Source organism: Drosophila melanogaster, chromosome 3R, assembly GCF_000001215.4.
Source record: "Drosophila melanogaster chromosome 3R".
Lineage (NCBI taxonomy): Eukaryota > Metazoa > Arthropoda > Insecta > Diptera > Drosophilidae > Drosophila > Drosophila melanogaster.
The window spans coordinates 15135138-15149061 of record NT_033777.3 but is presented as its reverse complement, the minus strand read 5'-3'; the positions used below and the strand labels follow the sequence as shown (position 1 = coordinate 15149061).

The 13924-nt window shown below is 43.0% G+C and overlaps 4 protein-coding genes and 1 non-coding gene across 8 annotated transcripts, besides 2 other annotated features; 3 read left to right on the top strand and 2 right to left on the bottom strand.

Annotated features, from left to right (window-relative positions):
* Window positions 1-1530: 1530 nt before the first annotated feature.
* Glys (Glycogen synthase) lies at window positions 1531-7219 on the top strand. Of its 4 annotated transcripts, none has more exons than NM_169611.2 (5): window positions 1531-1587; window positions 3823-4796; window positions 5236-6103; window positions 6198-6333; window positions 6768-7219. In NM_169611.2, exons 2-5 carry the CDS (start codon window positions 3823-3825, stop codon window positions 6857-6859), a joined length of 2070 nt encoding a protein of 689 aa, NP_731968.1. In that variant the 5' UTR covers window positions 1531-1587; the 3' UTR covers window positions 6860-7219. The 4 variants fall into 4 exon arrangements, with proteins under 4 accessions (NP_731968.1, NP_650422.1, NP_001262583.1 ...); NM_142165.3 differs by lacking the exon at window positions 1531-1587 and adding an exon at window positions 1663-2361; NM_001275654.1 differs by lacking the exon at window positions 1531-1587 and adding an exon at window positions 1955-1997.
* A 127-nt stretch (window positions 7220-7346) lies between these two features.
* On the bottom strand, window positions 7347-9104 carry CG3987 (uncharacterized protein). The gene is made up of 2 exons (NM_142164.4): window positions 9001-9104; window positions 7347-8725 (listed from the first exon to the last, which is right to left on the bottom strand). Exons 1-2 carry the CDS (start codon window positions 9013-9015, stop codon window positions 7526-7528), a joined length of 1215 nt encoding a protein of 404 aa, NP_650421.3. The 5' UTR covers window positions 9016-9104; the 3' UTR covers window positions 7347-7525.
* asRNA:CR45600 (antisense RNA:CR45600) lies at window positions 8941-12077 on the top strand. The gene is made up of 3 exons (NR_125166.1): window positions 8941-9147; window positions 9289-9416; window positions 9499-12077.
* Window positions 9219-9496: a mobile genetic element.
* Window positions 9504-9644: a mobile genetic element.
* CG3984 (uncharacterized protein) lies at window positions 10055-11914 on the bottom strand. Its single transcript, NM_142163.3, has 3 exons — window positions 11789-11914; window positions 10397-11728; window positions 10055-10327 (listed from the first exon to the last, which is right to left on the bottom strand). The coding sequence occupies exons 1-3, from the start codon at window positions 11898-11900 to the stop codon at window positions 10158-10160; spliced, it is 1614 nt and encodes a 537-aa protein (NP_650420.1). The 5' UTR covers window positions 11901-11914; the 3' UTR covers window positions 10055-10157.
* CG6912 (uncharacterized protein) lies at window positions 12058-13924 on the top strand. The gene is made up of 5 exons (NM_142162.3): window positions 12058-12220; window positions 12283-12352; window positions 12531-12590; window positions 12670-13563; window positions 13684-13924. Exons 1-5 carry the CDS (start codon window positions 12137-12139, stop codon window positions 13875-13877), a joined length of 1302 nt encoding a protein of 433 aa, NP_650419.1. The 5' UTR covers window positions 12058-12136; the 3' UTR covers window positions 13878-13924.

Sequence of the window (13924 nt, the reverse complement as noted above, 5' to 3'; positions counted from 1 at the left end):
TCGGTGGAAGAGGGCTGAAGTGAATGGGGGGAGGGGTGGGTTTTGAAACAAGTGAGCCAAATGCAAGCCAAAATGATTTACAGTTAAATGGCAAGGATATGTCATAAACATAAAAGTCGGCACTTTCATATTGTCCTTCTTGTGCCATTGTGCCTGTTATCAATGGATGTTTATGAAGGACACAAAGAGCAAGACGCATCAAAGACATTGAAAGCAGACGAGGACACAAATAATAATATTAATGTCCTTTGACCTTGTGAACCGCTGAGAAAGTCAATTGAAGCTACAGCGCCACCTGGCGACGGGGTAATTCAACATTAATAAAAATGTTTTTTTTTTTTTAATTTAAAGAAAAGAATGCTCTACTGATATTGAAATATTTGCGGTTACTCAATTGACCCAGTTATCCTGCACCATCTATCTCTTTCTATTTGTAAATGATTGCCTGTTCTTCACACTTTTCAATTAATAAACATAAAAACGCAAGTCGAAATGGAAGAATGGGAATTAAAAGGCGACAGGAAAGTTGCGTGTCCATCTTCCAGTTTTAATTGAGGTTAAGTGAGCGGACATTAAATTGTTTATAGAGCAAGGTTACGACAAACTGTTCAAATTTCTGTGAAATATGGCTTTTTATGCGATAAGTGAAGAAAATTCAAGGTGAGCGTTGACGATGGACAATTAAATGTCCAAACGGATTTGGATCAAGGTAAGATGGCAACCAAATATCCAATTCCTATTTGCAAAAGAAACAAAGATAAAATGCATCTAAGAAAGAATGATATATCATTCATAATATTATAAATTATTTATTTGTTAGTAAACATTTAAGCAGATGGAATATTTCAATCTTAAATAACAACTCAAAATCTTCCGATGTAATTGTATGACATAAAGAACTGCGATACTTAAATAAAAAGGTTCTAGACTGAACTTTAAAATTTCCGCTCTATGGCGAAGTACGAACTGATTTTATTTACAGCTGGCAATGCTGCTTGCGTTACTTGCTTACGTTTTTTCAAAAAACTTGGCGCCCATTTTTAAAAAGTTTGCCTTAGTTGACATGAGAGCTTAAAAATATTGTAAATAAAATTATATATTCATTGTTATTCAAGGTAAATTAAATTTTTAACGTGCTTGATAATATATGAGTTTTGACTGGTACATCAGGAACATATTAACCAGAATCCTGACACTTTTCAAGTTGTCATCAACAAAATGATGAATGGTCATCATCAAAAGCATAGGCACTTATTGCCGACGACACAGGTACCAACATCTGCTCTATGACGTCGATTATTAAAAGGCATCGTTTAAAATTGCTATATTAAGACTGCCAGTTTTTGGCAAGCCAATGAAAAGGTTGCCACACTGGGCACAGGCGAAGACAGTAGCAGTGTGCCCAGACAGAAAAATATAAATTTCCCTCCGCATTTCTCTCTGCGCAAACTCCCACTCGCCAATACAAAAACAACAGGAACAAGAACTCTCCCGGCTGCCCATGGATTTTCTTTTTGTTTTCGAATTCTTTTTCAGTTATTCGTTTTGTTTCGTGTGGCCAACAACAGCGACTGCGGTGGCCCCAAGGTGATTGTATTTCCGAGATCGGGGGACTATATATATAATATATAGCCGTGCGCGTGCCAAACTTAAAGTTACTCCCACACACCGATTGATGCACTTTCAAGCAAACATTCGTTATCAGCGGCTTGCAGTTTTTGTTGCATTTCGTAATTGGCGCCAAGCGAATGCTTTGGAAACATACGTTATCAGACTTTATAGCACTACCTGATGGAAAAGTGATAAACGCGAAACATAAACAAATAGGCGGTGATAAGCGTTATTAGCATTATCAATGCGCCGGCCGCATGAAAAAGAAAATACAAATTCCTGGCGTCCTCTCTCTCCCTCTCTTTCGCCCACCACAGAGTGCAACAAAAACAAAATTATCAAGTTTTTAAACTTGTTGAGCGGGTTGAATACGGCAACAACAATTGGTACAACAAAAAAACACGAACAAACAATAACAAAATGGGGCGCAAGAATAATACCAATAATGGTGAACAATTTTTAGTGCTCTCGCTCTCGCTCAGCAGCACGCCGCCACTGACCTTTATTTGACTTTTAGCTGGCAATGAAAAAATATCTCTGCCTGCCACAAACACACAAACACAGACGTACACTTGAGGTCTTGCCGCTGTGTTGTTGTTGCTGCTGTTGTTCTTGTTGTTTTTAATTTCGGAGTTGCATTGCAGAAGCGCGTATGTGCGGGTGCGAGTGAGATAGCACTTCATTTTCACCTCCTCCTTCGCAATCACATAAATAAATTATCAAGTGCAAGAAGTCGACAATTGTTCAACTGTTAGTAATCGTGCCAAGAGGTTTTTCTCACTTTTACTTTTGCTTGCATTCCTTCGTTAATTGCTTTTAAACATAATTGTGATTGTATTGAGTGAGAAGTGCGAAGGAGACAAGTGCAATCGAGTGATAGTTAAGATATCACGCCCTCTAGCGTCGGATAAAGTGGATATAGTCCTGAAAAAGTTTAGACCTTAGTTTATGTTTAATTACAAATAATGCGAACTTTGAAAGGACAAGGTACGGAAGTACAAAGAGAGTCCTATGATAAAAGGTGAATTATTAGGTACAAATCCAAAGCCGTAGAGAAAGTTATGTCAAGAGATTATAGCCCGTATTTCGTTATATCAACACAGATAAGATAATTAATATGTTAAAAAATTTTATTGTCTCGAAAATTTGAGCCAATTGATATTTTGTGGTTTCCTCGTTTGCCAAGGTCATTCTGGACAGTGTTCAATTAAGAATTCAACTCCCCCTTTTGACTTCGAATTTGATTAGATGGATAAACCTGAAAACTAAATAAGTAGAAGACAAATTCTAAGTCGTTAGTGCTATAGGAGAAACTGACGCCTTCAGCATTTTTCCTCTCAATTTGTGACGTTGACAATTAAAAAACATTTGCCAAATTTTCATGTATAGTCGTACACATAGAGCGGAAAATTTGGCAAACTCATCTTTGCTCACTAATGAAACTGAACTAAACATTTCCGACATCCGAAAATAGACCTTTGGCTTATAGAGGCCTCATCTATAGCTATAGAATATGGCACGTACATAAATGACCGACTGTCAGGGACATGGGCGATGTCGCATAGCACCGGTTATCAGTCCATAAACTGCAGCGATGCAACTGCACTCGCCTGATAGCCGATCGATCGCACCTCGCTGCGTGGTGATGCAACAAATGCCGGCGTGATGACAATGAATAAATACCAATACGAACAGCGCCAACATCAAGCGCGGTCGATGCACGGCGAGAAATCAGGCGATCTTCATACAGGTTTCAACTATTCACTCTTATTTTCATAACTGGAAAACGAATACTCGAAATACTCGTTACCTCCAATGTAGAATCCTTTAAGATGCTTATTCGAATAAAATAATTAATTAATTAATTTGAATTAATAGCTTTTTGTGTGAAATATAAGCTTTGTCTTAATATACAAGTGTAAGCGATAAGGAATCACTGCTTGTAATGTGGGTCAAGCCGGTGGCTAAATTTAGTTGACACTATCAGTCCGCGACGAGAGCCTCAACGGAGGGGTACAGCTATAGATCAGCGGCGTCTAGATTATAGCATCCCGTTCCCAACATATCAAGGAGATGCGCAGACAGCAGTCCTACCGTTTCGAGGACAACGAGTCCACGTCTTACGCTCTGAGGGTGGGGATCAACTTTGGGCAGAACAAAAGGCAGAGATTATACTAAAACTAATTGCTACTATTGCAACCGTCGTTCCAGATGAATCGTCGCTTTTCGAGAGTGGAGTCCGGGGCGGACCTTAAGGATTATTTCGATCGGGGTGATATCGCTTCCCGGGAGAACCGCTGGAACTTCGAGGTGGCATGGGAGGTGGCCAACAAGGTGGGCGGTATTTACACGGTGATCCGGTCGAAGGCATATGTCTCCACCGAGGAGATGGGCGAGCAGTTGTGTATGATGGGTCCCTACAAGGAGCACTGTGCCCGCACCGAGATGGAGGAGATGGAGTTCCCCAGGGGAAACCCCCTACTAGACGCTGTCAACTCATTGCGCTCGCGAGGCTATAAAATCCACACCGGTCGCTGGCTGGTGGACGGAAATCCTCAATTAATCCTGTTCGATATTGGATCAGCCGCTTGGAAGCTGGATCAGTTCAAATCGGAGATGTGGGAGAAGTGCCATATTGGAATACCTCATTTGGATATCGAGACGAACGATGCCATTATCCTTGGCTTTATGATTGCCGAGTTCCTGGAGGAGTTCCGCAACTTTGCCGTGACTTATTCGCAGAACAACGAATTGAGCGCTCCGAGGATTGTCGCCCACTTCCACGAATGGCAAGCTGGCGTGGGTCTCATTGTCCTACGTACTCGTCTGGTGGAGATCGCCACTGTGTTCACTACCCACGCCACATTGTTGGGTCGTTACTTGTGCGCCGGCAACACCGATTTCTACAACAATCTGGACAAGTTCGCCGTGGACGAAGAGGCGGGCAAGCGCCAAATCTATCATCGTTATTGCCTGGAGCGAGGTGCCACCCACTTGGCTCATGTGTTCACCACCGTCTCCGAGATTACGGGCTACGAGGCAGAGCATCTGCTCAAGCGCAAACCGGACATCATCACGCCCAATGGACTGAACGTGAAGAAGTTCTCGGCCATCCACGAGTTCCAGAACTTGCACGCCGTTGCCAAGGAGAAGATCAACGAATTCGTGCGGGGTCACTTTTACGGGTGAGTAGACAATGCAGAACTCCTGCTCACCAAATCTGCAATATCCGACATTAGAGTAAATAATTAATTATTAGCTAATTGACAATGACAATTCATCGATTCTGATTTCATTTTACGATGCAAGAGAGATAGTATTATCTAAAGAAAATGTTATGCGGAAATGTTTTCAATATTCTACACCCTTGAATAAAGGTTAATCGATAGAAACATGTCTCTCTATAATCTACATGCATGATTATATGATTTGTAGGCTATAGTATTTTAATATGAGCATGGAACCTAACATTTAAAAAGGATTCTATAGATTTATAGGTTAGATACAAATACATTTGATAATAATCAATTCATTATCAAACTGATAAAATACTAATTCATTTGAAAGCCTTTATCAAGTTGTATAGTAATAAATAATATCCTATTATATTTCCTATCCCTACAGCCACATTGACTTTGATTTAGATAAGACCCTGTACTTCTTCATCGCCGGTCGCTACGAGTTTGGAAACAAGGGAGCCGACATCTTCATCGAGGCACTGGCTCGCTTGAACGCGATGCTCAAGCACGAGAAGCCGGACACCACGGTGGTGGCCTTTCTCATCTTCCCCACCAAGACCAACAACTTCAACGTGGACTCGCTGCGAGGACATGCCGTGATCAAGCAGTTGCGCGATACGATCAACAACGTCCAGCAGGCCGTGGGCAAGCGGATGTTCGACACTTGTCTGCAGGGCAACATACCCAATGCCGATGATCTGCTTCAGAAGGATGACCTCGTCAAGATCAAGCGTTGCATGTTCGCCATGCAGCGCGATTCGATGCCGCCTGTTACCACGCACAATGTGGCTGATGACTGGAATGATCCGGTGCTATCCTCAATCCGTCGTTGCCATCTGTTCAACTCGCGCCACGATCGTGTCAAGATGGTCTTCCATCCGGAGTTCCTCACATCCACAAATCCTCTGTTTGGAATCGACTACGAAGAATTTGTCCGTGGCTGCCACTTGGGTGTCTTCCCCTCATACTACGAGCCCTGGGGTTACACTCCCGCCGAGTGTACGGTGATGGGTATCCCCAGCGTAACCACCAATCTGTCCGGCTTTGGCTGCTTCATGGAGGAGCACATCAGTGATCCCAAGTCATACGGTATCTACATCGTGGATCGCCGCTATATCGGCTTGGAGAACAGCGTTCAGCAGCTGTCCAGCTTTATGATGGAGTTCTCCAGGCTGAACCGCCGCCAGCGCATTATCCAGCGTAATCGCACGGAGCGGTTGAGCGATCTTCTGGACTGGCGCACCCTGGGCATTGTTAGTATTCATTGGGTTCACTTACGTCGCGGAAGCGACCAATGCTTTCATTTTATAAAATCCAATTATTAACCCATGACACTTTCATTTGCAGTACTACAGACAGGCCAGGGTTAAGGCCCTGCAAGCTGTTTACCCAGACTATGTGGATGAATTGTCTCTCTATGGATCGAAGAACAACTTGATCTTCTCGCGACCGCACAGCGAACCTCCCAGTCCTACTTCATCGCGTAAGTGGCAGGAAGAAGACGCAGATCGCTAGAAAGATAAATATTTAGTTCATATCTACTCAACACATTTCAATGTGAATGCATTTTTAAATACTTTTGATGTACTTTGGATCCAAAAGATTTTAGTCTCGAATAAAACAGCTGCTGGACATTTTACTTTCACGATTCTCAACAAGTAGTAATAAACGTTTAAATAAATCATGTTAAATAAATAACTAGGTCCAAAAGCAAGCTGCAACTTAAGATTTGATCTTGAGTGTAATTCTATTATTTTTTACTGATAAATCGTAATAGACAACTAATGTCTTTAGCAACCGAATTAGAATGCATATACCTTCAAGGCGAAAATGTAAATATTTAACTAATGAGCGATATTGCTGATACTATAGAAACGATAAATGCAATGCATTGTCTAATAAAATGTTTATCACCAGGGCACACCACTCCAGCTCCATCGGTTCACGGTTCGGATGACGAGGACTCCGTGGATGAGGAGACCGAACTCAAGGAATTGGGGATTAAGTAGAGTTCTCTGCCAAATGGAAGGCCCTTATATTTGTAGCGAACAAACCAATTAAAATCAACACACGCGCAATATTACCATAAGTTCCAGTTGTCTTGTTCCACCAATGTTCATCGAGATACGGGCTAAACTCTTGCCCGGATGCCTTCGAAACTATCTACCTGCAATTGAAATGCCAGAACAAATGTTTTCACATCTAATCAAATTATTAATATTATGTATGCCCAGATCGCAAGCGTAAGCATTCGAGCAGGACGAGTCCAGATTTTATTAAACGTTGTTTAGTCCATAAGGAGAACGAGGTCTCCCCGCCCTGTCACCCAGCTTCATACCCTGCGTATCAAATAAATCGTTATTTAAAGTACACTCATTTATCGGACCTATGTACATTGTAAAGGAAATGAAATTATATTCAAAGCTTTCAGGCAGCAATTTATACATACATTTATGTATAACTTTCCGTCGACACTTTGAATTCGATAGCATTTGTATTTATTCATTTGGTTAGCAAAAACACTTTTATTCAGTAAAATATGTAGAGAAATGTAGTAGTTATATGAAGACACCTTAGTTTTGGTTAATCAGAAATACAATATTTCTAGACTATTTCTTTCTGAAGCAAAAGGTTTGCAGAAAATCTAAAGAGTTTGTGGTTTCATCTGGAATTGATCAGTTGTGCTTGCGATTGCGTTTGCTGTAGGCTGATCTCACAAAGTGGTGACGGCTTGGACGGCGTCTCCTTCGCTGAACTGAAACGTTGTAGTCGTCGTCGTCGACCAGATGTTCAGGTGACCCGCTGTTCTGCGAGCCTTTGTATTCCGCGTCTAGGCATTTTTCGATGTCGTCACATAGAGTCCATCCATCGTCATCATCATCTGCAATGGTTTTATCTACACTGGTGTCACCGCTGTTGCCATTATTATTGTTCTGTATGGCCGGTATATTGTTAAAGGCTGGATATGCCACATAATATGGATTGTACATCCAAGGAGGATTATACATGAGGGGAGCTCCGTATCCCTGGAAACAACCGGCACACTGGGCGGGCAGACCATTTTGCAGAATGTATCCGTAGGGATAATTGAGGCAGTGCTCGCAGATAGAGGTCTTAGGCCTCGTCGGCTGGGCAAAATCACTATTTTGGCCTGGATTCTGTCCGCAATTGAAGTAGGGCCAACTGTTGCCAGTGTAATGACACCGTGTAGCCTTGGGTGTCCTCCGCTGGAGGGTTCTCCTCCTCCGTGGCACATATTCGATGGTTTCGTGACACCTGTCGGAGTCCTCGGCTTCACACTGCACCACTATTTTGGCCAACATCACTCTGGCCTGACACTTTTCGCCACAGATCCGCTGACGGCTTCTTTCTCTGCAGTCGCGTCCATCTTCATTCTTACACTCGCGATCCAAACGCACCACATAACAGCACGATCCCTTGTCAGTGTAGCCCAGTCCAAAACGTCCTCCCACCTTCGAGACATTCTGATTCACCTGGACATTGACCTCATTGCGATTTTGGATTTGATGTTCGATTATATTGTTGATATCGTTGGTCAGCCGAATAATGTTGGTCGTATTAATAGGTACCTGGGGTGGTGCCACTATATTCGTATCGTTAATGCCCTGAACCATCAGGGGCTTGACGTACAGGTCCGGGCACACAGGACACTCGTCCTCGCACGACTGTTTGCCAGCGCAAACATTGATGCAATTGTCCCTGTTCACCTGGCATTCCTCGTAGTCCTGGAGATTGGGTTGATCGTAGTTCTGGAGAGGAGTATGTACCACTATTGTGTTGTTTTTCAGCTGATCCTCGGCAATGACTCCAAAGGTCAGCAGGTGGAGTATTCCACACATCATCCCCAGTTTCAGCTGCGAAAATAGTTAAAAACTCAATTAATTTTTTTGCATTTGTGTTTTTCCCCTATTCTTTAATTGAGCTAATAGGTCGAAGAAATTACTCATCGCTGATGAAAACCATTATCAATTTCTTTGACATTTTTCTGTACACATGATTAGATTAAAGTACAAACTTTTTTTTTGCTGATTTTTGGTGGAAAAATATTAACAATACTTGCAGAAATTTTGTTTTATTGGGGCTTAAAAGCGCTGCGAATTCCAGGACTTTCCTGATCCCGGTAACTCACCATTGAATGTGCCATTATCAACTGTTTGGCTCTTCAAATTTCTGGGACGACCGGCTATGCGTAAAGTGCAGTGTGAACTGCAGTGGTTGAGTGGAGGCTATGGCACCATCATCATCACGGCACCTGGAACCTACCTTCGAAGATAAGGTTAGATAACACTATCAAAGAATTGATTACTAGCGAAGCTTTCACTCAATTTGGAAATCAGAGGTTAAATACACTAGTGGGCATAAGTATTAAGACAAGTAATATATTCAATATATTTGTTTTTAACTCATTTACTTACAGGAAAATCCATCAACAGGAACCAAATCTCCCAAGCCAGTGAAGGCTACGCATCCCCAAAACATAAACAGACCCTGATGAATGACTTATTCTCTGATATACTGGTGCCACTTTTTTCCAATATTGTTACGGTAATCTGAAAAAAAAAATTTTCTTTAAGCTGTGAAACTCAAAAGAGCTTTTATCGCTCTACAAAACATTGTTCCAGAATAGATAGCTGTATAGATAAATTTTCAAAATTCGCAGTCGTACAACCATAGGTTCTAGAACGATAACCGACATAGTACCAGCAATAATGCAGCTAATAAACTTCTAAACAATGAGCCATCTATTAACTCTGAGTCAATCAGGACACTCTTATTAAACAGTAAGGGAGGAGTTAACTAGAGCACTTACATATTGCTTATCCCCGCCCTAATGTAAGAGTATTGGAGCTTTCAAGAAAAGAGCTAAGCTCTGCTGAAGCACGTAGGGTAATCTAATCTTATCATTTAATTTATAATCATCAGTCGATATTTGGAGATAAGATAAATGCTATTATAATTTGTACACTTACACAAATAATTATTGTCTAAGACATTAACCTAAATTATAGACACATCCGCTTTCCACAATTTTAAGCTCAGAATTGAATATTCGGAAATATCACATCAACACTATGGCCCCTATGACGACAAAACTATTACTGAAAAAGTTTAAGGTTGAACGGAATTGTGAGAGGCTTTAACTATCAAAAAGGCTCTCAAGTATTATAAAAAAGATTATTATAATTTGTTTTTCTTTATTAATTGCTTTATTTTTTTTATTGTTTTTTGAGTGGTATTGATTGCATAATGATAAGCACGTTTTCAATAATTTGCGCTTGGCGAGTGTTAATCCATCCATCCATCTTCCGCACGGCATCCGGTTTGACCTGCATATTGGGAGCAGTATTGGGCCTGGTCGTAATATACGCAGTTGTGGGTGCTGCATTTGTAGGAGTAGCAGTACGAGGAGCAGGTCGAAAGGTTACCCATAGCACAGCCACTGCAGTCGTAGAAGTCTAAAGTGGACAAAAAACGATGAAATTGGACTTTACTTTGCATGTAACAACTATCTTTACTGAACTCACTCTGGGGCTGCTGGCAAATCCCATTATTGGACTGACAGGCCTGACCCGCCCAGTTGGGAGGGATGGTCACCATCTGGCTGTTGGACTGAGTCCAGCTGGCTACTGCGGCCGGAGCGAGCATCACCTTCCTGGCACTGCAGACGGAACCGCACTGATGATGACTCCTGCTGAAGCACTTGTATCCGTCTTGACCCGCCTGGGTGGCGCAGACCCGCGGAGCGAATACGTTGCAGCAGGGGCTTGAGGGTGACTGTGGTGGCGCCACCACTTCCACCAGCTCCTCTTCCTCTTCGGAGGCTTGTTCTGGGATTGTGATGGAGGCGTTTACCATGACGTGGTTAACATTGTTGGTGATCAGGTGGGGCAGAGCTCCTGGGAGCTGGTGGACAGTGTTCTCTATGTGGATGTTACCGAGCTCCAATGGCTGAGGCTTCGAGCACCGGATACCCGTCCAAACATATCCAGCAGGACAGCGGGTCTGAATGCAGCGTCCTTCGATGTACAAGCTATTTTCCCCGCAGAAAAGTAGACGGCAAACACCTTTCACCAAAATTGTTCCCTCCGGACACCGGATAATGGGATCCGGTGGCGGCGTAGTGACTGGGACTGGGATCGGTCGAGGTGGTGGTGTTGGATTTGCTGGAGGTGCAGGCGCTGGTTGCTCAGTAACACTTGGGGGAGTGGTAGTTGGTGGAGAAGTTGGGGAAGGAGCATTGATACTAGGACCGTTCGTGGGATACGAAGATGGGCCGTTCGAATTACAGGAACTCGGACCATTGGCATTGGGACAAGCTGGAGTTGTTGGTGTATTGGGACAAAGTGGCTTATCTGGAACCACTGTAGGATATTGAGGAGTGTTGGGGCAACCGGGAGTAGCAGGAACAACATTTACATTGGGATTAAATGTATTATTCGGAACCACTGTAGGATATTGAGGAGTGTTGGGACAACCGGGAGTACTAGGAACAACATTTACATTGGGATTAAATGTATTATTCGGAACCACTGTAGGATATTGAGGAGTGTTGGGGCAACCGGGAGTAGCAGGAACAACATTTACATTGGGATTAAATGTATTATTCGGAACCACTGTAGGATATTGAGGAGTGTTGGGGCAACCGGGAGTACCAGGAACAACATTTACATTGGGATTAAATGGATTATTCGGAACCACTGTAGGATATTGAGGAGTGTTAGGGCAACCGGGGGTACCAGGAACAACAGTAGTCACAGGATTGGAAGGATTGCATTGAATCCCCGTTTGACCTCCGCACAGGTTACTATACATATTCAAAATAATGGGGCTGCAAACGATATAAGCATTAACCTGACCTAAGATGTGAATGATGTCATCAGTGGACTGACGGATAAACGCTTCCAAGTCGAACTTACCATTTTGGCAGGGATTTGGTGTATAATTGGTGATAACCGTCGCGGGAAATAGTCCAAGACAGATTAACAGCAGCAGCCGTTGCACACGGAAACCCACTTCACTGTCAGACATTTCGATTCGAACTGATCCCGGCTCACCGGTGACGGATTAGGAACGGCTGAAGCTGCAGCCCAAGCGACCTTCACCGTTATCTGGAACACGAAGGTTATCGCAGCGCCAGCAATTATGCTTTCCAAAGGCATCCCAGCGAGCTCAGCGTCGCTTCGATTAGTCTCTCGCCTAGTGCGGACCGCCGTACATCGCGAATCTGTGTCTCAGCTCCCGGATCAGCAAGCAAGTTAAACAGTATGCTTGTGAAGTCATTCAGATCGGCCCTGGTTGCCTGCCTGATCACCCTTGTGCCTTGCGGAAGTGCTCAAGCATACATCGCGGTAACCGAATGTGGTTTACTCTGAGGATTGGTGTCTATTCTTATACAAATATATTCCCCTAGAAGCCGACATCTCCGCAGGGATATCAGGATGTCAACGGCGTGTGGCAAAGCTCTTTCGTTTGTCAAACAGGTAAGAAATCTCTGAAAAAATGGTTAATCTCGCTGTACCAAAAATGGTGCCCAATTTAATCAGCAGCTGTGTATGACTATTTATAGAACTACTCAATGCTTTAACTGATAATTTTAAAAAAGTATATGAAAAACCAATGTATTATTATTATATTATTTTTGGTTTTATCGTTCATTAGGATATCAATTGAAAGCGGATGGAAAATGTTATCCACAGACTAACAAAACGTGCGGGCCTGGTAACTTAGTAAAAAACTTATAAATCTTTAATTCGTGAGATTTTTTGTTGTTTTTTTTTTTCGTTGTCATTTTGTTTAGGATACTTTCTTAGCATTGATGAACTATGCTATCGTACGAATCCTGAGCCTTGCCCGCTTGAATCGACGACCACTACTACTACGACAACAACAACAACAACAACAGAGCCCACTACCACAACAACAACGGCAGAGCCCACTACCACAACAACAACAACAGAGCCCACTACCACAACAACAACAACAGAGCCCACTACCACAACAACAACAACAGAGCCCACTACCACAACAACAACAACAACAACTGCGCCTCCCGTCATTACAGAACTGACTCGCTGTCCACCGGGATCGATTTACTTCGACTCGCAGTGCAGGAAAATCGTCTGTTCGGAGGGTGAATATAAGGCTGGCCGTTGCATTTCATTGGCATGCCCAGCGGGAACCGTGTGGTATCAAAAACGCTGCCAACAACCGGGATTTATCACCACTATCCTTGAGATTGACAATGTGATCCACAATGAGCACAAGTACTCGGTGACCAGCGAAAATATAAATCGTGTGGAGTACATTACATCCGCACCCTATGATCCCGATAACGACAAGAGCTATGACTATACTATAGATAACATCGTAGCCACAACAACAACCAGACGTCCCTGGATATACCCCAGTTTGAGGCCATCTACGGAACAGTCGGCGGCTAATGAAGTCTTTCCGGGGCGTCATCCTCCACCGCAATGCTGTTTTGTAAAGAGCCCTCGCATCTGCATCAACTATGCGCCCAACTGGGTGTGCTCCAACAAGGAGAATAAGTTCTGCGATTCCAGAGTCTGCACGGCCCCGGTGGTATATCTCAAGCCACCGAAGGTCGTATATGACGAAAACGCGAAACGAGTGGTCATGCCGCCAAATCCTCCACTTCTGGCGTGCAGCACGCCGGATTGCAAGGAGAGCGGTGAGTCTTCAAATCGTTTCTTTTATTATTTACATTGAGTATCTGCTTAACGAACTTATCGAAGAGATAAGGATAAAAAATGTATTTCAGGATCATTAATACAATCTTGTGTTTCCACAGACATTTTGGATTGCTCCGGCTGCAAGGATCACCAGCGGGATAAGTGCTCACCGGGCTGCTACAGTTACTACTGTCCCAAAGGAAGCTGTGCCTTCATGAATATCGAGGACTTTTGTGGCATTTATCCTGGAGAATTTGGTTGCAATGCAATGGACGGATGTATCTGGGATTGGTGCAACAAGAAGTGCTATTAGCTAAAACAATTTGTCTCTCTGCAACTTAAATAAACATACTTTAACTT